This window comes from Sturnira hondurensis, unplaced genomic scaffold (genome assembly GCF_014824575.4).
Source record: "Sturnira hondurensis isolate 20B ecotype Veracruz unplaced genomic scaffold, ASM1482457v3 Scaffold0022910, whole genome shotgun sequence".
Lineage (NCBI taxonomy): Eukaryota > Metazoa > Chordata > Mammalia > Chiroptera > Phyllostomidae > Sturnira > Sturnira hondurensis.
This window is the reverse complement of record NW_028095541.1, coordinates 16,767,201-16,794,512: the sequence shown is the minus strand read 5'-3', so window position 1 is coordinate 16,794,512 and position 27,312 is coordinate 16,767,201. Positions and strand designations below refer to the sequence as shown.

The 27,312-nt window shown below is 40.5% G+C and overlaps 1 protein-coding gene across 1 annotated transcript in view; it reads right to left on the bottom strand.

The window, feature by feature from the left end:
• CUNH10orf67 (chromosome unknown C10orf67 homolog) overlaps positions 1-27,085 on the bottom strand; it is a 102,276-nt gene extending 75,191 nt beyond the window's left edge. Inside the window, exons 1-4 of the mRNA XM_037037220.1 lie at positions 26,944-27,085; positions 17,211-17,331; positions 13,269-13,412; positions 11,520-11,594 (exon numbers count right to left, since the gene is read on the bottom strand). Of these exons, the coding sequence (XP_036893115.1) occupies positions 11,520-11,594; positions 13,269-13,412; positions 17,211-17,331; positions 26,944-27,038 (435 nt within the window). The 5' untranslated portion in view covers positions 27,039-27,085. The remainder of the gene's footprint in view (positions 1-11,519; positions 11,595-13,268; positions 13,413-17,210; positions 17,332-26,943) is intronic.
• Positions 27,086-27,312: the final 227 nt, after the last annotated feature.

Here is a 27,312-nt window from a genome sequence, read left to right as displayed (position 1 = left end):
GGTCAAAATGATCTTTCTGAAGTGCATCTCTCACAAGCTAAAATCCAACTCTTTCAGCACAGTACACAAGACAGCACCCTTCACAATATGCTGCCAGTTTACCTGGCCACTAACTCGTGTTAGCCTTCTCTCCACTTCCTCCCACCCAAACGGGGCATTTTATCAGTACTGATAGTCAGCATGCAACTTCTCTGAAATGCCATGTTGCCACAGGTCTCTATGCTTTTGCTCTTCGAGGCCCAACCCCAGCTAACAAGCTTCTACTGTCAGTCAAGCAGAATGGCATTAGAGGCTAGCCGTGTCTGTAGGCCAGCTTTGCAGTCCCTTAGTAGTTTTGTGACCTTGAACAGTTTCTCAGACCCCCTATATCTCAGTTTTGGTGTTTTTTAAAGATTTTATTATATTTATTTTTAGAGAGAAGGGAAGGGAGGGAGAAAGAGAGGGATAAAAACATCAATGTGTGGTTGCCTCTCATGTGTCCCCTACTGGAGATCTGGCCTGCAACCCAGACATGTACCCTGACTGGGAATTGAACCAGTAGCCCTTTGCTTCAAGGGCCCATGCTTAATCCACTGAGCTACACCATCCAGGACCCTATATCTCAGTTTTATCATCTGTAAGATGGGACAAAGAATAACAGCACCCAATCATTGAGAATTTCAAAAGATAATGCATGTAAACAATTTTGAACAGTGTCTACAAGATACTCAGCTCCCAATAAGTATGATATCTTAACATATATGATTGTTGTTACTATTTGTCATTTCAACCCAGGTGAGTTGTAACATGCCACCTGCTCTGGGAAACCTCAGCACCCCTCTCCTACCCACCTGCCTTCCACCACTGAGTTCTTTCTATATCTTGAGACCAGTCTTCTAGGGTTGCTTTATTATTTGCTCACTAATTTTAATGTTCTGAATGTGATGAATTTGTATAACCCTTGAAATACAGCCAAACAAAGATGCTTCTGACAGGATGACCAATCAGGATGATACCTTGAAAACACAAACCACCTACAAAACATGGCACAAACAACCCCTGGGGACTCATTTAAAATTTCAGTAGGAGCTAGTGCACAACTCAGCCAGCCTCTCTCTAGGATGGGCCCCATCTCTCTGGACTTGGGGGTATGGAGAGGGTCACAGTTCTTCAAAAGAATAAAAAGTTTCATAAATAAAAAGAAAAAGGTCTAATAAAAAGGAAGACCTCATCCAAACAGTTTAAGGCCTTCAGAGAAAGACTAAGGTCCCCAGGGCAAGAGGCAATGCTGTCAGCAGACTTGAACTGTAGCCTCAACTATTCCCTTGGTCTTCAGCCAGCTGGCCTACCTTACAGATTTTCAGCCCCTACAATCACACAAAAAATTTCTTAAAATCCCTCTCTTTTTTTTTCTCTTTCTCCAAGTGTCTTTCTGGTTTTGTTTCTCTGGAGAACCCTAATACAACATCTGTATCTCAAGACCCTAAATTCAGATCTAGACCTTTAGTTCCAAGCCAACACCACAGTATTTATTATGGCCTGTCTCCTTTCCATAGTAACCCCCGCTCTGGCAGCAAGAAAAATGGCTCCTGTTTATGCCCAATGCACTGATGTATTTATACGTTGGAGCCTCCCTACATTGGAGCAGATCTCTTGACCACACTGTGCTACTGAGAGCTTGGCTCAGATGCAACAGAAGACAAGGGAGGTGTGACCCAACGCAAGTCTAGCTGCCTGCCACAAAGAAAGCCAAACTTATGAGACAGTTGCTGGCAGAAAAGAAAAGTGGTTTATTCAGATGCCTGCAGTCTAAGAAAATGGCAGACTCTTGTCTCAAAACCCATCTTAACATTTCAGTGCAGGCAGGTGTTTTCATAAGGAAGGAGAAGGGAAGAGGAACAAAGTTCTCCATGTGCAGACCATCACAGTCTATTCTGATAGGAGCCTTGCAAATGATCAAGAAACGGTCTGGTGTGCACCATCCTGGTCTTTGTCATCCTGGTTTTATGTCATCTTGGTTTTATGTTCAGAGGTCTCAGGAGCGGGAATGCTTGAAGGCCACAGTCTGTACCTTTTGAAGTTAGTTCCTATGATTCTTACACAAACATGTGGTTCGTCTATAAGGTACAAATCAGTCAGAGTCAGCACGTACAGAAACAATGTCAAAAGAATGGTGGGGTGGGTTACAATTCCCTAGTGTTGCAGAGGCATACATGTCTTTGATCTTTGAATTCACAATGGCAAGAATATTTATTTTGGATTTTAATTCCTTTGGTCCTACAAGAAGAATTAATATTTGCATGTTAATTTTTCTTTTAGCACTTGAAAAGTAAAAGGGGTTAATATTACTATCTTGGGAATAACTGTTAGCTTTTCATTACTAGAATAATTTTGTGATGTCATTTGATCACGGGTAAAACCTCTTCATAGACAATATCAAGCCACATACGGGACATAATCTGGGGTAAGAAATAGACTAGGAAGTAAATTCTCAGTGTTGGGTACAAAATGACCTTGGAGTTAAAGGTGAACAATGTACTCTTTTAACCCTAACCTGAGTCTTCTGAGTCCTAGGGGTCTCAGGATCCCCAGAGGAGCAGTAGGTAGTATTGGGGGCTGCATCCTGAAGGTACAGGCAGGGATTTCCTCTCCCCCAGGGCTCACACACACACTTAGTTGATAATAGACTCAATGGTTAAATTCAATGAGTTAAGAGAGAAAGAAAAAAATCTAGGAATACTGTTTCCTTCCACATGGGTGACATCCTTCACTCAGTGATATGATTATGATCTTGGAAGAAAAGAGTTGGTCAACCTTGGCCTTCCCCTTCCTTTTCCCTTGCCCTCTGGGATAAGCACTGCAGAAGCACATGCTGAGCCCTGGCAGGAAAAGACCTGCCCAGCCGCTGCTCCTCTAATGGCAGTCAAGTCTGCCTGACTCTGGGGTTTGGCACTAGGCAGTCTGTTTCCTTAGTAAAACCGACGATTCCATCTGCTGGCTCCCCAACTTCATTTCTGAATGGTCCAGAACCTGGGTAAAAAACTGGAGTATTATTTGTCAAGTCTCCTCAGCACACAAAAATATTCATCTTTCAAGGCTGAAAATCTGAGCATGTCATGAAAACTGCTTAGAATTCGTTGATGTTTCCAAGATAAAATATTAATTCTGTAGCTTCACTGTCCTGTGTCACTCCTCACCACTTTCCCTAGCCCTCCCATTTTCCAGACACACCCAGTCATTTGCAGCTCCCTGATTGGGCCTGGCACCTTAATGCCTCTACGAATGCACCTAATGCCAGTGGCTGTCAAATAGGCCGCTTCCTTGTCTTCCTCCTATTCTTCCCTCAGCTCACCAAAAATTCATCATCTGTCATCCTTCAAGGCTTAACTCAAGAATCACTTCCTCTCAAAGGTCTTTCCTGCAATTGCCAAGAGGCAATTCTTTTTTTCTCTCTTTAGAGAGAGAGGGAGAGAAACATTGGTGTGAGAGAGAAACATTAATCGGTATTCTATCACACGTGCCCCATCCAGGGACTGAACTTGCAACCCAGGCATGTGTCCTGACCTGGAATTGAACCAGTGACCTTTCCCTTTGTGGGATGCTGCCCAAGGAACTGAGCTACACCAATCAGGGCAGTTGCCGAGATTCTTATCTCTCATAATGACTAGATTGTGAATAACTTGAGTGTAAGGACCACTTTTGTCTCTATTACAAAATCAGCCAATGGGTGGATGAATCAATGATTGAGGGAAAGAGTAGTTAAAACCCTCAGCTTTAGGCATTGCCTTTGTTCTAGGAATATTTTACTAGAAACTGATGATCTATTTCCAGGATCATAGTGTAGGTCAAATTCTCCTGGCACCTGTCTTGGTGTTCAGCCCTTTGTTCAACAAGTATTTCCTGAATCCCTCTGTGTATCAGGTTCTCAAGAAGCAGAGTGCCAAGATGAATAAAAGTTAGTCCATGGTCCCAAGAATAAAAAGTTTAGTGTACACACCAGTCCATAAGTATGTAATTGCGACACAGTTCAGTGTGTTGGTGATTCAGGAAAGAGAGCATTCCAGCAAGAAGAGACATTCCGTGAAAATTCCGGGGAGGTTACTAATAACCTGAGGTATGCAGAAGGACACAGGGGAATGCACGTAGCTCATCTGCCGGAGGGTGAAGTTTTCCAAGAAGTGGAAAGAAATAAGAGAGGAGACGTATAAGGCCCTCTGGACCATGCTGAGGGTCTAGATGTCATCCTACAGGTACGGAGGAGATACTGATGGGTTTTAAACAAGGTGATGATGTGATGGGATATTTGTTTTGAAAAACCAGTCACTTGACGGGGCAGACAATGGACTTTAGGAGACCAGAAGATAACTGCTGGCCAGGAAAGCAATGTTGACAGCCTGAGCTATTCAGTGGTGAGAGAAAGAGAAGGATTTCAGAGGTACAAACTGGCAGGAAATGATAGCTCATCAAAAAATATAAGGGTTCACTTGTTACCTATGCCATTATCTATGGTCACAGTTTTACCACAGACTTAGTGGTTTAAAACACATTCACATATTATTTCACTGTTTCTGAGGGTCAGGAATTCAGGCACAGCTTAGGTGAGTCCTCTGCTTACGGGCTACTAGCCTGCCAATCAACATGTTCAGGGTGATGGTCTCAATGGAGGTTCAACTGGGAAAGGACCTGCTTCTGCGTTCGCCCAGGTTGTTGGAAGGATTCTCATCCTTCTGGCTGTAGGAGTGGGGGTGTCAGTTTCTTGTCGTCAGCTGAAGAGTGGCCTCAGCTCCAGAGGTATCCACAGTTCTTTGTCCTTCCAAATGTTGGGGCTCTTAAACATGGCCTCTTGCTTCCTCCAAGCCAACAAAGGAGAAACTCCGCAAGACTGGAACTACACTCTTCCCTCATATAATCATTGTGCACCTTTGCTGTATTTTATTGATTAGAAGCAAGTCCCATGTCCTGCTCACACTCTAGGAGATAAAGGAAGTGATCACACAAGTGTGTGACCTCCTGAAGGCTGGGTTGTGATACCCAGCATAGGGAGTGACTCCTAGATTCCTAGGTGGGAAGACTGGCTGAACTGTTGTGCCACCAGCTAAGGCCAGAAGACTCAGGAGAAAGCACAGAGTTACGGGGGAAGATGCTGTGCACAACTGGGTGATGGTGAGTTTGAGGTGACTTGTAATTCTTTTCTTGTATAGACTTTAGTTTCTTGCCATTCCATATGATCAGGTTTTTTTCTCACCTGCTTTTCAACATAATGCTATTTACAAGGTTCCAGGGAGGGAAATTCCTACAATCCAAAGAAATGGCCCCTGGGTGAGGTACAACCCAGCTTGGTCTCACAAGTCAGAGTCCAGAAAATTTAATCCCCTCTAAATACCAAAATGCAATGTTTAGAAAGAACTTAACTTTATAAAAAATATATACAACCTCCATAAATAAGATCATAAAACTTTACTGAGATACATAGAATAAAATTCATGTATGTGAATCAAGAAATAAGCTTGATAGATTGAATAAGTAATACAAATTTCTTCCAAAATTTATATGTAAATTTACTTTTTTTCTAATTCTTGATTTTAAAATAAGAAGAGGGAGGGGAGAGACAGAAAGAGACAGAGAAACATCACTTTGTTGTCCTACTTATTTATCCATTCACTGGTTGACTCTTGTATGTGCCCTGACCAGGGATCAAACCTGCAACTGTGGCCTCTCAGGGTGACACTTTAACCAACTGAGCTACCTGACCAGGGACTGAATAAATTCCCAACAAATTCAATTTTAATAACAGTGCCAAAGGAAGTTTTTTTGGAGTGGAAGAAAAATAAATAAATAAAGTTTATCTGGAAGAATAAAAAGCTAAGACATTTTTGAGAGATTCAGTGAAAAAAGACCTAAACTTACCATATATTAAAACACATTGTAGTTCTAAAAATATTTACTACAGAAAAGCAATGGAAGGCCACAACGCTGCATAGATAATGTTAACACAGAGCTACAAAACACCCTAAGTAACTTTGACATAAACCTTATTGTTGGTATATGATGAATATACTAACAAGGAGGCTATTAGACTGAGGTGGTTCTAATACCTTAGCAGCCTAACAAAACCAAAGCCAGTAAATAAATGCCTCAAGGTTAAGAAGTAGAAACCTAAGGACAACCAATCACAAACAGTCAACGAGGCTTTTTCCAAATAAGGCAAATGCTTAAGCTATAACCAAATTGTCCTTGCTTTGCTCCCACCTTTTCTCTATATAAGTCTTGTTGGTGGAATGCTCCTTTGAGTGGAATGCCCCTATTGGCATGGTGTTGCAGTCCTAACCACTTCTGGCTGGGCACTGCCCAACAGGAATAGATCCGTTCTCAATAGACTCTTAAAATGTTCAATATGCCCAACTCGATTTATCTTTAAAGATAAGGAAAACATCATAAATCAATAGAAGAGGAAAATATATTTGATGAGCGACATTGGAAAATCATTTATTAATTTGAAAGCTAGTGACAGTATCCCTGACTTTTGCTCCTCCAGTCTTTCCAAGAGCTTTTTACAAGCTCTCCGACCCCTTTATTAAATCCTTGTGTTTGAAATGCCAGCGTATTTTCTATTTTTTTACCTGAATCTGAGTTAATACATTTTTAGAAAATATTTTATTTTACCTTGAAATGTACACAATACTATAATAATACACAAGAAATTGTTTTTAAAATTGAATGGATTTAGACGTTTGCCCCATAGCTGAGAAAGTACTCATACCTGTATCCTCAGCTGGACTCCAGGTGGCAGCAGAGAGTTATTTACACTTAATCAAAAATTACATTTTAACCAAAAGTGTACACTTCGGTTGTTTTTCCAATACTGTTCTGTTCTTTCTTATGACTAAGCCCTGTTTTACAAATTGGGTGGCCAGAATTAGGAAGGCTTTCTGAGGTCATACCAAAAAGCCGAAGCAAAGATTCAAATAATCACTTTTGTATCATTAAAACAATTCTTAAATTAGATAAACCAGCTAACCACAACTAATATACTGTTGGCTAAGCATATTTAACCAGCACATGTTTACAAAAAAACTGATGAATATAAAGCACTTAACTATTTTAGGACTTTCTACTCTTAGAAGTATAAAAAGTATATATGAAGTACCATAGTCATTTAGACACATTTTTAGAACATCTGATATGCATTAGAAGTATATCAGTGTTCCAGAAATCATTGAAGACAGAAAGTACTATGAAAACATATTAAAAAATTCATGGAATTCTGAATTACCCTCTCAATGTAAACAACAAATATTCTAGATAACATGGGTAAAATACACCTATAAACAAAAGGTAAGGGATGTTGAAACCAAAACAACACTGAAGTGTGCATACTGAAGCCAGCCTTCACTCCAGCACATTGGCGAGCCAGGTGAACTGGAACCCTGGTTCACACCTTTTTATAGGGCACTGAGAAAAGACATTACCTAGGTCTTCCTCAGCATGGCAATTCTAAGAAAGGTTGAGATACCTGAGGACTACCCCTTCAGTACAAGAACAATCTAGGATTACCACCTGGAACTCTATACCCCTTCCCACCCCACAGAAAGTGAAACTTCCTGTGTCTGGAAACTTGGTTCCAAGTATAGGGAGGGGAAAAATTTCTTATAAGCATAAGATGGCCCACAGTTTTATGGCCCAAAGTCATACATCTAGCTGAAAATTAGATTAAAATGGTCACAAATCCAGGAGTCTCGCAAAGGGAAGTATAAATATTCTCTACTATAACCCACTTGTATTTCAGACTTCACAGAAGTCCCACAAAAATAAGAAGTCACAAAAATCATGAAACCCCAAAGTAAAAGACACATCATAAGTGACAGCCAATACTTATCAGACACTCAAAGATGGAAGTTATGGAAATTGTGAAACATAGAATATAAATCAAGAATATTTAAATATGTTTATTTAACACATAAGAATAACCATACTGAAATTATGAACAAAGAGCAAGAGTTGTAAAAACAAAAATTAAATAATCAAGCATAGAGCACCAGATAGAATTTCTAGTTATAAAAGACATGTGATATTTAAAAACTCAATGAAAATAGATAAAATAGTGATAAAAATATGTAGTGGGGTTTAAAATATAGGATTAAGATATAGAACAGCAATAAAGCATATATTAGTAAGCCTTTATTTCACCAGGCTTTTGAGTTTAAATGAAATAGACAAGGTCCTGGACAAATATCTCACTATATCCAGCTCAAAAGAAATAGAAAACTCAAATAGTCTTATAATTGTTAAGGAAACTGAATGAGCCCAAAATAATGCCAATCAATCAATCTGTCCAGGCCCAGCTGGATCCTCTGGCAAATCCTAAATATTCAAGGAAGAAAAATTTCCAATTTTATGCCAATGATCCTAGGGAACAAACTAGGCCTGACAGTCCATCCAACTCATTTTGTGAAGCTGCCATGATATCCAACCCAGCATGGACAGCAAAAAACCAAAAACAAATAAACAAACAACAAACAGGTCACCTCACTGATGAATGTAGATTTGAAATATCCTAAGCAAAATATTAACACATTAAATTCAACAACAATTTTTTAAATGATTTTATTTTTTTATTCTTAGAGATAGGGTAAGGAAGGGAGAAAGAGAGGAAGAGAAATATCAATGTGTGGTTGCCTCTTGCGCACCCCCTACTGGGACTTGGCCTCCAACCCGGGCATGTGCCCTGACTGGAAATTAAACCGGTGACCCTTTGGTTCACAGGGCAGCACTCAATCCACTGAGCCACACTAGCCAAGGAAAATTTTCCAAAAAATACATATCACGACCAAGTTGGGCTTATACAAAGAAAGCCTGATTTAACATTAAAAACTCAATTAATTTTATCACATTATTAATTAGAAATAGGTTAAGGGAAAAATCAAATGGCCTCTCAGTAGATGCATAAGGTTCATATTTTATAAAACTGAAATGCATTCATGATTTGTTTTAAAAAGTCTCAGAAGAAATAGCCTGAGAGTATCTACAGGAAGTATTATGCATAATATTCAAACATTATATTCATTCCCTGAAAGATTAGATATAAAATAAGTATACTTGCTGTCATCACTTTATAAAATTTCGATATTTGACCTTTTTGACTCCAAGAATGTCAATTTCATATGGTTCAACATAATAAAAATTGATAATGATTACGGATATCTTTAAAGCTCTTGATCATATCCGAATTCTGCAGTCAGGAGACAGAAAGCTACGCACCTAAATACTAAGAGAGGAGAATTAGAAGCCCCGGTAGTGTAATGGGTAAGGCACTGCCCTCCTAAATACTGAGATAGGATAATTAAGGGTCAGAAAAAAATACCAAGGAGTGCCGTGAATATGAGAAAGTGTTTGTTTATTTAACAAGAGCTAATATTGCACATTTCAGGTGCCAGGCGCCCTTTGAGTGCTTCACAAAGATCAGCTCATTCCATCCTCAGAGCAGGCCTAGGAGGCAGGGACTTCTGTGATCTTCATTTGACAGGTATGGACACTGAGACAGAGAGATTCAGTACTTTGCCTGAGGTCACAGAGCAATTAAGTGGCAGGGTCAGGATATGAACCAAAATAGTCTGACTTCAGAGTCTTTTTTAAAAAACACACACTATGCTAACTCTCAACTACAATATTATATTGTGCTGCCCGAACCATTAGAGAAGTAATCTATCCAACAAATGTGTTTAAGAAATTGGTTATTGATATGAGTGTAGGGATACTGTTCCAGTTATCTATTTATTGCTGCATTTCCTCAAACTTATTAGCATAAAACAACCATTTATTGTGTTCACAAACTCCGTGGGTCAGAGAGGCATAGCAAATGACTTATCTCTGCTCCATAATGTCTGGATGGGAAGAATGAATGGCTGGAGATGGGATGATTTGAAGGCTGGGCTCAACTGGATCTGCGGGCCAAGTACCCCATATAGACCCTCAAAATAGCTGGGGGTTCTCACACCATGGCAGCTGGAATCAGAGGGTAGAATCCAGAAGACAAACATTCCAAAAGTATAAGGATGTAGTTGCAAGGCTTCTTTTGACCTGGCCTCCAAAGTCATGCAGCATCATTTCCTCCACATTCTGTGTTTATGAACAAGTCGCTGGGTCCAGCCCTGATTCAGGGGAAGAGAATTATGCTCTCCCTCTGGTGGGAGAAGAGCAAGGTCACACTGTAGAGGAGCAGGTGTTTGGGGATATGTCAAGGCCACCTTTGGAAATGCAACTGGGTATAGACTCAGAGATCTGGGTATAGACTCAGAGCAATGGGTCCTGGGATAGATATTCTCAGCTGCAAGTGACTGAACGAACAGCTGACAGTGGCTTAAACACTCTGTATTTATACTTGTAGTAGAAGAAGGACAAGGTCTTTATGAAGCCTAAAAAATGACCATTGGCCCTGGCCGGTATAGCTCAGTGGATTGAGCACGGGCCTGTGAAGCAAAGGGTTGCTGGTTCGATTCCCAGTCAGGGCACATGCCTGGGTTGCAGGCCAGGTCCCCAGTAGGGGGCACATGAGAGGCAACCACACATTGATGTTTCTCTCCCACTCTTTCTCCTTCCCTTCCCCCTCTCTAAAAATAAATAAATAAAATATATTTTTAAAAAGTAACCATTGAAGACTATGAATATTTCCATTACATAGGGAAGTGGAGCACCAGTCTGGCAGGTAGAAGTGTCCTCATCATTAGAAAAGTTACTCCATCAAGGGCCAGAGATGATTTACTGGGATTTACAATGGACCCACTGAACTCTCTCCTAAGACTATCTGACCTTCTTCTATTCAAGTGCATTGTCACCAAGCTGGATTATTTCATCATGTGCCCAGCACTTTGGATGCCCAGTTGGAATCTTCCAGTATCTGGAAAGTTATATCCACCACCACAATGTGTTATTTTGTTCCGTTTAATGTGAGCATGAACAATCGTAGGCCTCATCCCTTTTCAGGAACCTAAGAATTGAGAAAACAGATCTTCAAAGGTAAGTGCTGGACGACAAAAGGGAATCTATAGAAAGTAACCTCACAGGGTGAGCTGATCATAGACTCCTGACTGGGCAGATCATGGTGGGTAGTCACACCCCAGTCACACAACATTTTAATAAAAGGTTTGACTTTACCTCAGGCAAGCCACAGCCATTGTTTCTGTGCATCTAGGTTAACACACCTTTGAAACAAACTGTAATCACCCTCAAGAGTGCACATAATCACGTTAACCTGTAATCCAGTCTCCACCTTGCTTTCTCCCACCTCCCTATAATATTCCTTACATTCCCCCTTTGATTTTAAATGCATAAAAGTAGTTACAAAACTATCATTATGAAGAACATTTGAGATCTTGCTCGCTGGCATATGCCATCAGCTTTTCTCAAATAAACTCTTATAAAAATTATCTAGAGGTTTGAATTTTTACATCGACGTAACACAGACTGGGAAGCCATAGTGAGCTACACTCTGTTCACTCCCAGGATATAAAGCTGGCCTTGCCCAGACAGCACTAAAAACTCACCCTGTACATTCCTCTGATAATAGCTATGGCATCTGCCAACTGCTGATTGTAGCATTTTCTTATGTTATCCTCATTCTGCAATCCAAAAATAAGTACAGTGAGCACCACAATGTATTTCTGAAAACAGCTCTCACACCTATCAGGGAGGAACTCAGTATAAAACCATTCAAATCATCACAACCTCTTAAAAACTTTATTTTATAATCGTTTCTCCTATGCTACAGCTATTATAATACATTCCACTTTTTATTTACATGTAACCAAAGCAATAGAGTCTACATGGATAAAATAAATACAGATAATTTGAAGATTTTATTCCATTTTATATATCAAAGTCTTTTTAGTGTATTTCTAGAACTGCTATTGAAAGTAGTAAAATCTATTTGCATTCACAACCTCTTCTGGTCCTTCTGCTTTTTGAATGGGATAGCTCAAGAAAAGAAATCTAGAGCCACGAATCCATAAACTGTGCATTGTCTGATTAATCAAATCATTTGACCATTGTTATTTAGGATTACAATGAACGATGGTACATTTAGAAAAATACCCTTGATTCTGATACCAATGCTGATTCTAGCATGGAGTGTAAACAACAGTAGGTCTAGAGTCAGGAAGAATCAGGTTTCAGTATCATTGTGCCATTTACTTACTATCTGTCTTCCTTTAAGCACGTTACCATATTTTGCCATGTATAATGCATACTCTTATGCCCAAATTACTGAGGGAAAGATAAGAATAGGCATTATGCATGGGTCTAATGATTATATGTCAAAGGTATAATAATCCCATGTATAATGCGCACAAAAATGTGGGTGTGTATTATACACAGCAAAATAGTACTTAATTTTGGCAGCGCAGTTCTCTTTTTTTAATAAAGATTTTATTTATTTTTATAGACAGAGAGGAAGGGAGGGAGAAAGAGAGGGAGAAAAATATCAATGTATGGCTGCCTCTTGTGTGACCCCCACTGGGAACTGGCCTGCAACCCAGGCATGTGCTCTGACTGGGAATTGAACTGGTGACTGTTTGGTTTGTAGGCCCACGCTCAATTCACTGAGCTACACCAGCCAGGGCTGGCAGCTCAGTTCCTGTAGATCAGGGATAATAGCATTTCCATTTCAGGATTTTTAAGGGACTTGAGAAAACTGATTTAGACGGCTTATGATACTTAAATTGCTGTGGTCAACAATAGATGGAGTTGGATTCTTTGTTTTATAACAGAGAAGTAAGAGTGATGCCTATTCATAATGACAGATAAATATGCTAATTTGGCCAAAGATTTTAAGAAATTCCTCAAAGCAGCAGAGTTTTCATGTCTTTGGATCCCAAAAGCCATTAAAGCACAAGAGCACATAAAACTGTGGCTGAGAGCCAGGTCATCAAACTGGCCTGGAGCCTAAACTCAGCAGTTTTAAACTGGTGATTTGGAGCAAGTTAATTAACCTTTCTGTGCCTCAGTTTTCTCATCTATAAAAGAGGGATAATGGTGCTACTTCATAAGGTTAGTGTAAGGATTAAATAAATTCATATACAGGCTATTTAGAAAAGTTCCTGACACGCAGCAAAGCTGTATGTATCATATAGCTCCATGTAGCTCTATGTTGCTATTATATGGGACCCAAATTAAATTGCCCTCAAAAGTTGCTAAGTTCAAGACTGTAGTACCTACATATCTAAGCACAAGATCAATCCGCACATACACACACACACACACACACACACAGACACACACAAAGAGAGTACTTCTACCTGTTGATAATGCTTTTCGACCATTACAATCCTGTCGTGTAGAGCAGTAAAGAGATTGAAAGACTCCTCTTTAAGACGGTCCTCAAACTTCAATTGAAGCAATTGTTTCAGGAACCCAAAATCTACCTGAAAGGATTTAATAATCTAAAAAAAGAAAAATATGCATTATTATACAGAGTAAGGGTCCTCTGTGTTTAGACTTGTAACACCATGCCTAGTGTTTGGCATGTAACCTGGGTACCTGGTCAGGGGATTGTCCTGTCTTTTTAATTTTAAAAAAAATTTTATTGATTTTTTAGAAAGAGAGAGGAAAGGAGAGGAACATCAATTTGTTGTTCAGCTTATTTATGCATTCATTGGTGGATTCTTTCACATGCCCTGACTGGGGATCAAACTCACAACTTTGGAGTATTTGGACAAATCTCTAATCAACTGAGCTACTGAGCCAGGGCTTGGACTGCCTTTTACGATTACCTGTCAAATACTGTGTATGCAGTATTGAGAAGTGCTGCTAAAGGATTATAAGCTAATGGAATAAGAGAGAGGAGGTTCCTAGTAATTTACTCTCATACAGAATAAAACGCTTGTGCTAACAATGATCTTTCATCATACCTCAAAATATATAGCTTTACAGATGTGAAATTTGGATCAGAAGAGATGGGCTAAGTCACTATTTGTTACGAATCTACTATCCAACCACTTAACTATATAACCAGTGTGTTGATCATTATTATTCATGATCATTAAAACACAATGTATTTTTGTTTCTCACAGTCCATTTAAAATGTATTCCTAGTTAATCTGCCCCTGTCCTGAATGAAAACTTTAGGCAATTCCATGACTTTTTGTTCATTCTTGAGAACAGAAGTCCTACCATGACTCAAATCACAACCTCAAACACATCATGTGGAATATGCCCACTATGAGTTAATATGACCACTTCCAACCTCATTCATAGGTGAGACTTCTCCCTGTGCACCAAGAGATAAGGGCAGTAGCTGCCTGTCTTTAAGGAAAAGAGTGTGATCCACTCTTGAACTCTCTCCTGTCTCACCTCTCCTTTCACACTCCAGTTGTTGGGTCTCCAACATGGAAAGGGTTGAGGAGATAAAGGAGCATGGCTGTTCCTACGTGGTGGGGTGGCTTCACCCCCCCCCCCCCCCCCAGACTGGCAGGCTGAGAGAACTAACTTTTTTTCTCTTGGGCACTGACATCACTTCTCCAGAGATTCCCATTGCTGGGACCCTCTTTCCTGCCAGGACCCTTTCTCCCGAGGATGCTTAGTGACCCAAGCAGACGCTTCTCTACTGTGGCGATCATGGCTGCCCCTTCTTCAGTCCCTGTGAATCTGGAGTTCTCCTTTTCCCTTTCCCTGCTATTGATGTCCTCTGTCTTCCTAGACCACTCTATTGAATAGGACCTGGAATATCCCACATTGACTAGCACTTTGCTCTTTCTTCTTCTCCTTCCCCTGTCCCCCTTCCTCCCCCTACTCTCCCTTTTCCCTTTCCTCCCCGCTTTCTCTTCCTCCTCCTCCTTCTCCTCCTCCTTCTTCTTCTCTCTCTCACAGACCACATCTGGTCCACAGAAAACAATCACTCTGAAGTGTAGACTGATCCCAGTTTAGCCATTCTGTCTTCTTGTCCCAACCCACTTTAGCTTCTTTACACACGTATCAAGCAATCAAGCAGTAGCCCTCTATGTCTTCCAATAACAGAAAGCATTTCAAGTTCCATAAAAGCCTGCCTTACTAGCTGTCAGCTGAGGAAGATCACTTCTGCTGCCCTATTCCGCACGAAGAGCATGGCACAAGTGCTTTCAAAAGAAACTGCTCTCGCAATTTTTTTTCTCTTTACCTCTTGATCTCCTTTTTTATTGCTCTTGATCTGATTTAAGAGCTGAGAGTCACTGGTCTGATGTGCAACATTCCCTTTCCAAATTCTGCAAATGGGATCTAATTTACATCCACTTTAGAATTTGATGCTTAGAAAGCACCCTGGAAAGAATCACATTTTAGTATCCTCATGCTCTGTGCATGCTTTTATTTTGCAGGTAAGGATATCAAGGCTTTGGGAAATTAAGTAACTAACTAGTCTAATACTATGTGGCTGAAAAGAGAAAAGCCCAGATTTGAACAGACACTGACTTATACTCCTTTCTCCTTATATAATGGTACTATGTTAAGAAATCATTAAAAAATATATCTTAGAGCAAGTGAAGTCTTGAGAAATTCCTTTAATTGCTGGAACAAGTAGAGATGAATTTGCCTTTAGAAGAACCAGCCCTGTGGCTTTGCCAACAAGAACCAGACTGCTTGTTCAGAAGAAAGGAGGCACAGGGATCCTGGTGTGGTCAAACAAACTCCTGTTGGACCATAGACTCCCACTGATACTATAAACTCTAGATATATGACCAAAACACAACCAACAACTCAAAAGACACTAGAGAATAAAAAGGAAAGAAGGAAGGAAGGGAAGGGGGAGTGGGAGGGAGAAGTTAACACATAGAAAGTGCATGTAAACTGTGTCTTTAAGAAAGCTCTCGCCCTGGCTGGTGTAGCTCAGTGGATTGAGTGCAGGCCTGGGAACCAAACAATCGTGGTTCGATTCCCAGTCAGGGCCCATGCCTGTGTTGCAGGCCAGTTCCCGGCGGGGGACACAAGAAAGGCAACCATACATTGATATTTCTATCCCTCTTTTCTTCCCTTCCCCTCTAAAGATAAATAAATAAAATCTTAAAAAAAAACTAAAGTTCTCAAAGCAGCCAGATGACATTTCCATCTAAATTCTGTTGACCAGAACTTAGTCATCTAGACATCCTTAGCTGCAAGGGAATGCAGTTATCAAACTTTCCCAAAGTCATTTAAAAAGACAACAAATTGTCAAATATGTAGGAAAAGAGACAGCCTCAGATGTTAACTAGTGGGAGTGTAAATTCGTACAAACTCTATGCAGGTCAATTTGGCAATATCCTTCAAAATGAATAATGCATATATCCTCTGACTCAAAAATTCCCCTTTTAAGAATTTCTACCACAGAGTTGCTGGCATGTGAGTTTGTACAGAATTATCACAGTAAAAGATTTTAAGTAATCAAAATGTCCATCAATAAGAGGACAGCTAAATACATATGCACGTTTCTGTGATATGATGCACTTGTGAAACAAATGTGGAAATCTTATTAGGGAATACTTTTCAAGTTCTACTGTTAAGTGAAGAAACAGAAACAAAGCACACAAGCGTATTTATAGTAGTGAGATGCCAACCCATGTGACAGTTTTATGTATTAGGAAATTTAATAATAACTCTTGATATCTGACATACATGAAATGTTCTGTTTCTTTACAATAAAAAAGATTCCAAAGTAACTATTTGACAAGTTACATGTTAGGGAACATAGTTATTTGTTATATTATTCTCTTCTTTCTACAATTTTTAAAAAGTATCATGCATAGAAAATGTTCACAGTGGTCGAATTACAAAGAGAGTATCAAAACACCTCACTAAAAAAACATACATAAGCACAACATAAATATGCCATAATTATAAGTAATAGTTCATATTGATAATTTTTTTAAATCCTCACCCGAATATATGCATTGATTTTAGAGAGAGAGGAAGGGAGAGAGAGAGACAGAGACAGAGAGAGACAGAGACAGAGACAGACAGAGAGAGAAACATCAATTGGTTGCCTCACATAAGTGCCCTGACAGGGGATCGAACCCATAATTTTTTTGGTGTATAGGACAATACTCCAACCAACTGGGCCACCCAGCCAGGGCCTTATTGAAAAATTTTAAAAGCACAACTGTCATCCAATTCAGTTTGTAAAAGATGCTAATATTTTTAATTTTTTAATCATTTCAGTCTGTCAAGAAAAGAGACATAAAGGCAATTAATACTTAAAAAATTATTTCAGAAGTTTCAAATTAATCCAGCTTTACCTGCATTAGCTTTTGTGTAGATGAGCTTAACTCTTTTAATGGTGAAATTTCACTGGACTCCGTTTGAGTGGCATGGTCTGTGCTGAAAAACCCAACTTTCAAATCATCTGATATGTTAAGTCTAAAAAAAGATTAAATGCGCTTTATGTAGCAGATAGTTTCCTAAAAATATATGTTAGTGAGTATATTTTTGTACGAATCATATTATATTTTAAAGAGGGATTAGTAAAACGAGGAAACCTCTGAATTACCTGCTGATAATTCGGGGTTTTCACCAGGACTCTGATGGGTTACCCTATTTCCTGGACTGCAGCATTTTGCTCCACTGATACTCATTTCCATTCTCTGAGATCTGATCAATTTATAAGCCCCTTCTATGTATCTTATCTACTGTTTTATGTGTGCTACCACTTCAGACCATTATATTATATTATGCACAGGCATATCAAGAAAAACTAATTTAAGATGGTGGTTCTCAAAGTGGGGTATGAGGACCCCAGGGACTCCAAGACTCTCAGGGAGCCCGCAAGGTCAAAATCATTTTCATAATAACATTAAGATTTTGTTTGCCTTTGCACTATAATTCTTTTACAAGTGGTCAGTGGAGTTTTCCAGAGGCAGCAGGGTACAGGACTGCATGGTGGATTGAATGAGAATTCAGGTTTTTTTCATTAAGCCGGGCACTGAAAAGAGTTGCAAAAACCTAAAAAAGGGACAGTAGTTTTATTGAAGTTTTTGGTTTGAGAATACAGTCTGTTTTTCTGTGAAATATTACTTATATTAACCCAGAATTGATTTATCATAAGTTTAAATGATCACTAGGAATAGAGAAAACATAAATTAAAGTTCTTTGATGCCCCCAATTTTTAAGACTGTAATGAGGTCGTGAAACCAAAAGTTTTGAGAACTGCTTCTTTGTGACGATCACGTAACTGTATTGTATTTGATTTTCAAAGTCAGTTCTTGAAAAATTTGAGTAGGCCAAGAGCAAGTATCTGTGAACTCCTCCCACCGACCTTTAATGACAAGCACTTCAAATAATAACAAGAAGGCCAATATTCTGGATGCAATGTTTCTTTTTGAGGCTGATGAAACGTACCATGCCTATTGGTTCATGAAATGTCAGCTAAAAAAAGAAAGCTATAAAAGCTCAAGTGAAATTGTTGTTGGTGGAAATCAGGCTCTGTGGTGTGGTTTATTGATGATATTCAATGAAGGCGGTTCCCCTCCTGACTTCCCAGTGTCCCATCTCTGTCCATATCGCCACAGAGAAAGTCCAGTCTTGTCTTCAGCAGGGCCAGGAGGAAGGCCACTATCCAGAGGTTATGCTCAGTACTGAAGTCCAGTCCAGCATTTGGCTAGCTTAGCATGCGTTTCCAGCTGCAGTCTGTTTCAGGCTCCCTCCTGGAGGTGGTGTGTGGAGCTGCATATCCATGGGCCACACGGCCATGCAGAGAACAGGTGTGTGTACATTCCAAGTGCAGGTCATGAGCAAGAGAGAGAGAGCTTCTTTGTTCCCCTGGGGTTATAACCAGCTTAGGTTTGGGACTGACCAGGTGCTTTCTCAAAAACACCAATCAACTTCTCAAATTTCCATGGGCTTTGCATGGGTGTGCACCTTCTAGTTAGGCCTCTGTGATCCTGAGCCTCCCCCTGTGCCTCCCACCAATCTGGTATTGGAGGGGGAAAGGGAGGAGTGTTAATCCCCTTGGCACAGAAATGCTGTAATCCCCCAGGGTGTGGAGCTATAGTTTCCTGGCTAGCAAGCGGGTTTATGCTTCCCATTTTATTAAGTTGAATATCTAGTTCCCTTTGCTCTCTTTCCTTTATCAACATCTAGTTAAATACCAGTGGTAACAGAATTACCAGACTTTTCAGTGCCATATCTGAAGACACTGTGTCTGCACTTCTGTCTACACAGGAGTCCAAGGGGAGAGGTTTTCTCTGTGACTGTGAACATTGTCACATGTCAGTCACATGTGACAAGAAATGATGCCAAGAATTGCCACAGTTATCTGGTGACCACCAGAAGGTCCAGCCAGAGGGGCAAAGCCAGGACATAGATAATGAGCTTTTAAAAAGACAGAAATCATTTTGACTGATGACTTTGTATAAACATTGACTCAACTAACTCTGAAACCTGTCATACCTCTGGTCTTCCTGTAACACCATATAATAATGCATCTGGTGAGAGTTTCTGTCAACTGATATTCTAGCTATGTGACATAACATAATTACCTAAACTTTCTGTGCCTTAGTTTCCTCTTCTGCAAAATAATAGTGCCCATTACATGCAGTCATTGTCAGGATTAGTGTGTTAACACTTAGAAGTACTGTGAATGGTGCATGTCACATAGTAAGTGGTTCAGAAATGTAACCTGTTATTGACGCTGTGGTGGTCATGAGTAGGACTATTACTACTATGCTGTAAAATATCATATTTTTTTCAACATATTTGAAGAATACTATTAAGGCATAGCAATATTCATTTAACAAAGACTACTTAAATTTTTTAAACTTTTTAATATTCAGAATAATGATTTGCTATTAATCTCACTAAAATTTCAACTAATCTTCCACACACATCAAGTATACTTATGATATACTGATGTTGTATACAAGGTATACATCAAGTATACCTTGTCAACAGTATGATCTGGGTGGGTAGGGAGCATCCGTATCTCAATTTCAACGAAAATTTCTAGTGTTTCTCCACAGAAAGTTATATTTTAGATTGGGTTTAATTTATTGCAGTAGGCTGTATTTTTTCTCACTAGCCCAGTACTACTCAGAGAAGAAGTCTCCCTGGGCCCTGAGCGTCCCTGCACCTTCTTTCTGTACAAGCCGAGACTGTGAAGCCTTTACCATGCTTTCCACAGGCCATTCTCCAGAACTGTATTTACAGTGAGCATCCTTGAGGATGGGATAATGTTTTCCTCCTACCAAAACAAAATAGCTATGGTGACAGAGATGGAGTTCAACAGCATGGTCTTCCCCTTACCAGAGCAGGTCTGGATGTGACAAGCATTGAGTGCCTAATCAGTCAACAGCAAAGATCAATACTGATTCCCTAATATGGAAGTATTAACCGATGAACAGGGATAGTCAGCCACTTGGTGGTAAGCTGATAACACTGACCCTCTGAGACAGACATATATTCTAGATACCAATTTGCATTCCTTGACCATAATGCATCTGCCAGAACCACCATCCATTGATAAAGCATTACAGAATGCTTTATTTACCACCATGACATCATGCATAGCACCACTCCTGATCAAGGTACTAATTCTGTAGCAAAATAGTGCAGCAATGGGCTAATGCCAGTGGAACTGACTGGTGTTATCACAGGTCCCATCACCCTGTATGGCTGGCTTAATGGAAAGATAGAATAGTTTATTGAAGATTCACTTATGGCAGTTGAAAGCCTAGTCCATGAAAGGATGTGGTCCTGTCTTACAAGATGCAGTACAGTGGTGCTATACTTTGAATCAGTGGTGGTGCTCCCTCTCCCATGCTATGGGTCCAGGAAGCAAAAGGTAGTAGTGGAATTTACATCTTGTGCTAATACACCTAATCACCCACTCCTGAAATTGCTTCCTGGCCCCACATTTCTATGATCTGCTAGCTTGGAGGTCTTAGTTCCCAAGGGGAGAATGCTTCCTCCCAGAAACATTTAACCAAAGGCAAAGAAAGTAGTCACTCTAAGGGCTGAAGTGACTGCTTTTAGCTGGGTTGTTGGTGTTCGGTGGAGTCAGGAAAACTATGTTGGGAACTCAAGAGCATCTCTGGGATGCTTCTTAGCATTTCCATGCCGAAGAGGAACAGAATTTGCCACCCCAAAATATGCCTCTTTGGCGTAAGTATTATCTTGAGATGATTGTTTTTAAGAAACAGCAGGCACAGGTGAAATTCCAAGCTGAGTAGAAGTTGCCCTCTGTAAGGGACATTTGCATTTATACGGGAATTTACGCTTCTAAGGTTCTCTCTCTCTCTCTCTCTCTCTCTCTACCATGAAGAGAAGGGAGATTCAATCTCTAGAAACTCATCAGTAGAGAAGGCTCAGGCTTAACGTCGCACACAACCACACCGGGCTTTGCCTGATTGCCTCCCACGACGGGCTTCCCCTCTCCCCTCTACATCTTCTTTACTCTTTCATTGTAAGAAGTACTTAAGATGGTGGCTTGGATCAGTTATAGGAGTTAATTTGTTTTCCTGGGTATTGCCCAGGTGTATAGGAGATATATATATTTTTTTCAAATTATAGGAGGTATAGGTGTTATTAAACTTCTGTTTTTCTCTGGTTAACCTGTCTTTTATTAAAGGGGGTCTCAGCCAACCACCCAGAAGGGTAAAACAAAAATTACATTTTTCTCCTCTAAAAGGAAAAAAAAACAAGATTTTGAAACTCAGGACCCCCAGGAATGAAGATGGGGATCTCCAAGCTTGGGCCAGTTCCTCCGCCACTAGCCGCATCTAAGAGAGGACTTCATTTCAGCCTTTGGGTGTTACGACTGCATTCTGCATTTGCATCTACTGTAACTGCTTAAGTGTTTTGCCACTTCACTGCCTTTTACTAGTTAAAAATCCTTGTTAATGTTTAATAAGGAAAAGAAAAAACCTCACCTGTTCAAATACTGGTAAGGTTTCTGCCTTCTGTCTGCACCCTGAGTGCTGCTACATTAGTATAAAAAATACAAACTTCCAACTGAACTTTACCTGCTTCTTTTAATCTACAATGCTGCACATTTGACGGAGCCCTGTGATTCACCTTTCCAGTCCACGAATGCCATCCTCTACCTCCTCAGTGCCAAGCACTCCTTTTTACTATTCAACTTCATGTTTTATTAAGCTTCACATGCATGTTCTTTCGTTCCTTAGCTTTATAAGCAAAAAATCTATTGTGGGCAGTAAGTGTATGAACTGTGGATAGTTAGTATTACAAAAATACAATGTTATATGTCAATTCTATCCCAAGAAGCTTGAAAACAATAAAAGTATAAAAAATAAAAACCAAAAAACATTTTCAGGATATGATTTTTTAAATGTACAATAATGTTTTCAGTTATGCCTTCTGGTGTCATAATACTGAAGTACTACAGTAAAATATTTTTAAATTAAGTTCAGAAATTTTACAGATACCCCCATTAGAGTACCTAAAAATAATATGTGTGCCTATGTAATGAGCACTTAATTCATCCCACATGTTTTGTTAAGACATATGCATCAACACACACATTTTCCCCTCAGGTTATACTCTCAATAATCTCTTAAAAGAGATATTAACTTTCTTGTTTTGAAGATGTGAAAACTGAGGTTCAAATACAGTAAATAACTCATCTAACATCATGAGCCTGGAGTGACAGGTTCCTGTTTTCCATCCCTAGTGAGAACAGGACTGTAGCTCTAATGTTCCTTATGTCCTAACTTATTGTAGGACTGATTCAGAAAGATACAGCCCATTCAGAATCTAAGTGAAACCTGAAGGTTCATCCTTCAGTTTCCTGTCAAATCCCAATGTCTCTAATTACAGGTGAAAACCCCACTGCCTAGAATAGAAACCACATCACAACAAGTTTAGCTAAGTGGTTCCTACACTCTTATTTATAGTCTCAATAATTTGATTTCTGAATAATAGCTTGGTTGTTATGCACAATATAGTTTTGGAAAGATAACAATTATAATTTTTAATAAACTAGATATAAAATTAATGTGTTAATTTGTTATAGAAAACAGATCAATGAATATTTCCTAATACAATACAATGATACTTCTCTTGAACCCTAGAATAGTCTACCCTAATAAATACTCATTAGTGAATGAGTCAAAGAAAATAGTATTAGTGTAACCAGCTCAAAATGGTCTTATCCTATTTAATAAGATATTGGGTTGCTTTTCAGAGACAACAGACCAAAACCGCAAGTCTGAAGCCCAAGCTTGTGCAGAGGAGAGAGCTTTGACCTCCAACGGCTGCACCAGGAACCAAAGTCTCATTCCCTCCTCTCCCCAAAACCAAAGGACAGGGACAAACCAGAACTTGAAGACCAGAAACCTACCAAAAGGGCTCATCATCTGGGAAGATCCAGCGCTGATGCTCCTTTAACATGAATGGCCAAGTTCCACAGTCCTTTAATTAAAGCTTGCCCCCACCAGCCCTTCTGCTTATGTATTTTCCCAAGCCCTTAAAAACTCTCAAACTAGTCCAGTGAGCAAGATGGATCTGAGACACTATTAAGTCTCCCATCTTCTCAGCTGGTGCCTTCTTGATCCATAAACCTTTCCTTACCCCATGCTCTGATGTTTTGAGTTTTGGCCTTTCAAAGCATCAGTCACACAAATTTGGGTTTGGTAACATTAGGTATGCTCAACTTTTATTGTGGTGCACTGCTCAATTTAAAATAAAGAAAATTTGCTTCTCTTTCTTCCTCTTCAAAGAATATACCATTTTGATAGGCCCCAAGGCTCAAAGAGACTTTTCTTTGCAGGCTCATTCACTTTCTAGGTTATCTCACCAAGTTTCCCAGCTCTGGATCCATCTTTGTGGCAGCCACTCCCAAGTTGATAGTAGCCAGCCTAGACCTCTTTTTTGAACTCAGACTAGAAAACTAATAGAATGTGGCATCCCAAAATCCATCTCTTTGGTATAAGGATTATTTTGATTATTTTGAGAAACTGCAGACACAGAAGAAGCTTTGCAAATAGTAAAGGTTGCCCTCTTGTAAGAGAAATTTTTATTTACAAAGGAAATCTCCATTTTAAGGGTCTTCTTCTCTGTGCCAAGAAGAGAAGGATGAGTAGACCACAGGAAGAGGGTCTCATCAATGCAGAGGGCACTGACTTAGATTGACAAATCTTACCCTACTTTACCATACTTTCCCTGGTAACCTCCCATAACAGCCTTTGTCTTTAGCTACAGGTGATATGTAAGGTGGTGGCTTCAGCTATTTCAGGGATTTACTTCATTTTCCTGTTATCCTTCATGTATACAAGAGGCATATATGTTATTAAATTTTTGTTTTCTTCTCCTGTTAATCTATTTTATATTACAGGAAAGTGGGGGGTGGTGTGGGGGTTTGTCTCAGCCAATAACCTAAAAATGTTGAGAAGAAAGTATTTTCCTCCCCTACGATGCTTAACTGTTTTCCTGGTTTCAGCCATTATCCTCATTATAATCTACTATCAAAACCACAACCCGAGAGATCCTGTTGAAAGTTTAGCTAGATGATGTCATTCTTCTGCTCCAATCCCCTCATGGCTTCCCATCTGTGATAGTGTGGTTTAAAATAAATATATATTGATATTTTGCTCTTTGTGCCTCATAGCACCCAAAAACCATTGGAATTTCCTAAACAAGAGCAATGGGAGCATCTTTTGTCAAATATTTGTGTCTTTTGTCCTCAGTTTCTAAAACAGCTTCAGCGTGGAAAAGGTAAACTGGTATCTTTCGTCATTCATAACAAACTTCTTTCAACATCACGTGAGCACCTGAGTTTGTTAATTAGGGACTTTTGGACAGCCCTTAAGGATGGGGGCATTTGTCCGAAGAACCAGCCACTATTAGAGGGACCTTTTGGTTCCACTCCCCACTCCTACCTCCAGAAAGGGGCTGGAGGTTGAATCAATCATCAGAAGTGAATGATTTACTCAATCTTGCTTACATAATGAAATCTCCATTAAATCCCTAAGTTACAGGGTTCAGAGAGCTTACAGGTTGGTGAACAAGACCATATTCACGTGCAGAGGGGATGGTACACCTCACACTCCACAGGAACAGAGCTCCTGTGCTCGAGTCCCTTCTGGGCCTCACCATATGTGTCTCTTCATCTGGCTGTTCATATGCATCCTTTAATATTTTTTGTAATAAACAAATAACCTAATAAGAAAACTGGCAACCTGAGTTTTGTGAGCTGTTCTAGCAAGTTGATCAAACCTGTGGAACCCCCAGTTTATAACTCGTGGTCAGAAGCACAGGTGAAAACCTGGACTTGCTGTTGGCAGTTGAAGGGGAAAAAAGAGGGACAGTCCTGTGAGACTGAATACTTAACCTGTGGGATCTGGTACTAGCGCTAGGTAGACAGTGTCAGAATTGAGTTAAATTGTAGAACACCCACTCAGTGTCCACTAAGAATTTGGAGAATTGCTTGGCAGTGTTAAAAAAATCATATCATCTCATTTAAACTCAAAACTGTATGTCTCACAGTGATTTAGTCCCACACCATCTGGCACCGACCTCACACCTCTGGCTTCATCTCCTCTGCTCTCCCCTGTCACTTTGCCCCAGCCACGCTGGCTTCCTTGATGGTCCTAGAACACCCAGGCTCAGTCCTTTCCACTTCCTGTCCTCTGCTTGGAACACTCTGTCCCTATATATTTACATGGCTCCCTCTCAAGCCAGCAGTCTTCATCCCAATGTCATCTTGGCCAAGCCATCCTTGACCACGGTACCTAATATTACACTCCGCACAGGATTCCCTCTGCTCTCTCCTGCTCTGTTTCTTCTCTGGCACTTACCACTATTATCTAACTTATTTATTATATAGTTTGCTTGTTTGTCATTGGTCTCCTGACTGGAATGTCAACCTCACAAAGGCAGGGCTTTTGTCCATTGGCAGACTGCTGTCTCCCTTGGGACTAACTCTGCCTTAATCCCAGCGTTTCAGTCAATACTGGAGCCTTTCCCACTCATACACTCATACCAAGTCAGTGACACACTGCCCCGGTGGCTGAAGAGAAATGAACATGGGTTTCAGTGGTTCCTTTGTTCAGACAACATGCCCTCATTGAGCACCTGGCATTGTCAGTCTGCTCACTGAGTCCAGAGGGTGCGTTTTGTTGCAGAACTACCCACCAGGTAATGCCAAAGAATCCAAAGCAGGAATCATTCCTATAAGTAAACAACTAGAACAGATTAGACAGTGTGTTCCTATGGTGCTTACCACAGGCTACAGCCTACATGTGCCTTCCAAAACCAATAAACCAGGTCCTGTGTGTACCCTGATTGATTTTAACAAATGAATCCACTTAACAGAGTTGAGCTAGGGAGACTGAGTTGGTGGAAGAGTATCACTGGGTCAGGCCCCAGGGCCGGGCCAGTACAGCTGTGGTTTTCATTCTCCTGTCTCTCTCTCTCTCTCTCTCTGACTCTCTGAGCTGGGCCATCTGGCACCAGTGCTTAGAGAATTTTAAGTACTTACATAAAGGCTAATCTATTGTTCCTTACCTACCGATTTTAAAGGGTTTGAAAAGGAAAAATGTATTTTTCCAGAAATATCAGCTCTGTGTTATCAAAATAAACAACTGGAAGAGAGGGGGCAAAGAAGGAGTGTGAAAGATAAAAATTAAAAAAATGATCAAAGAATAAGAGATGGCATTATATACCCGGCACTCTACTAAACACCTTAACCAGGTTAATTCATTAAATGTTCAGTACGAACTATGAAGTAGGCAGTATTTAAAATCCTCATTGCTGTTTTCCAATGGGATGACTGAGGCACAGAAGTAATTTGCTCAACTCATGGGCCCTCTAAGAGGGTCGTCAGGATTGAATCCAGGCAGTCTGGCTCCAGAGTTTGCCCTCTTACTGTACAGTAATAGTTTTAGGAAATTAAAATAGCAGCTTTGGGGCCTGACGGCGGCTCGAAAGAGGCTCTGGGCGCGGGGTGCGAGGCGTGGCAGGCGGGACCCGCCGAAGGGAAGGGGAGGGCGCGCGGGACGCTACAGCCTGCGCGGTCACCTGGAGTGGGTCTGGAATTGTTCAGTAACAGACTCGCAGTTCTCGAGGCTCTTCTGGCACTCCTCGCTTTCTAGCGTGTGGTCCCCGTTCTCCATAGGAGCTGGTGGGGGTTGACGGCCGGGCCGCGCACCGCCTCCGGGGAGATTCAGTCTGGAAAACGCGCGAGGCCAGAATCGGCGTCCGTTGCCCTGGCAACTCCTAGAGAACTGGCTGGGCGCGGGAATTCGGTGTCTCGGGGCGCGGCGGGGTCGGAGGGGACCGCTGGGCTGGCTCTGGCTTCGCCTCACTTCGGCTTCCTCTGCCCGCAACACTGGGCTTTCCGACGAGGTATTCTCTTCCAGGGACTGCTACGAGCCAGACCAGGCTACG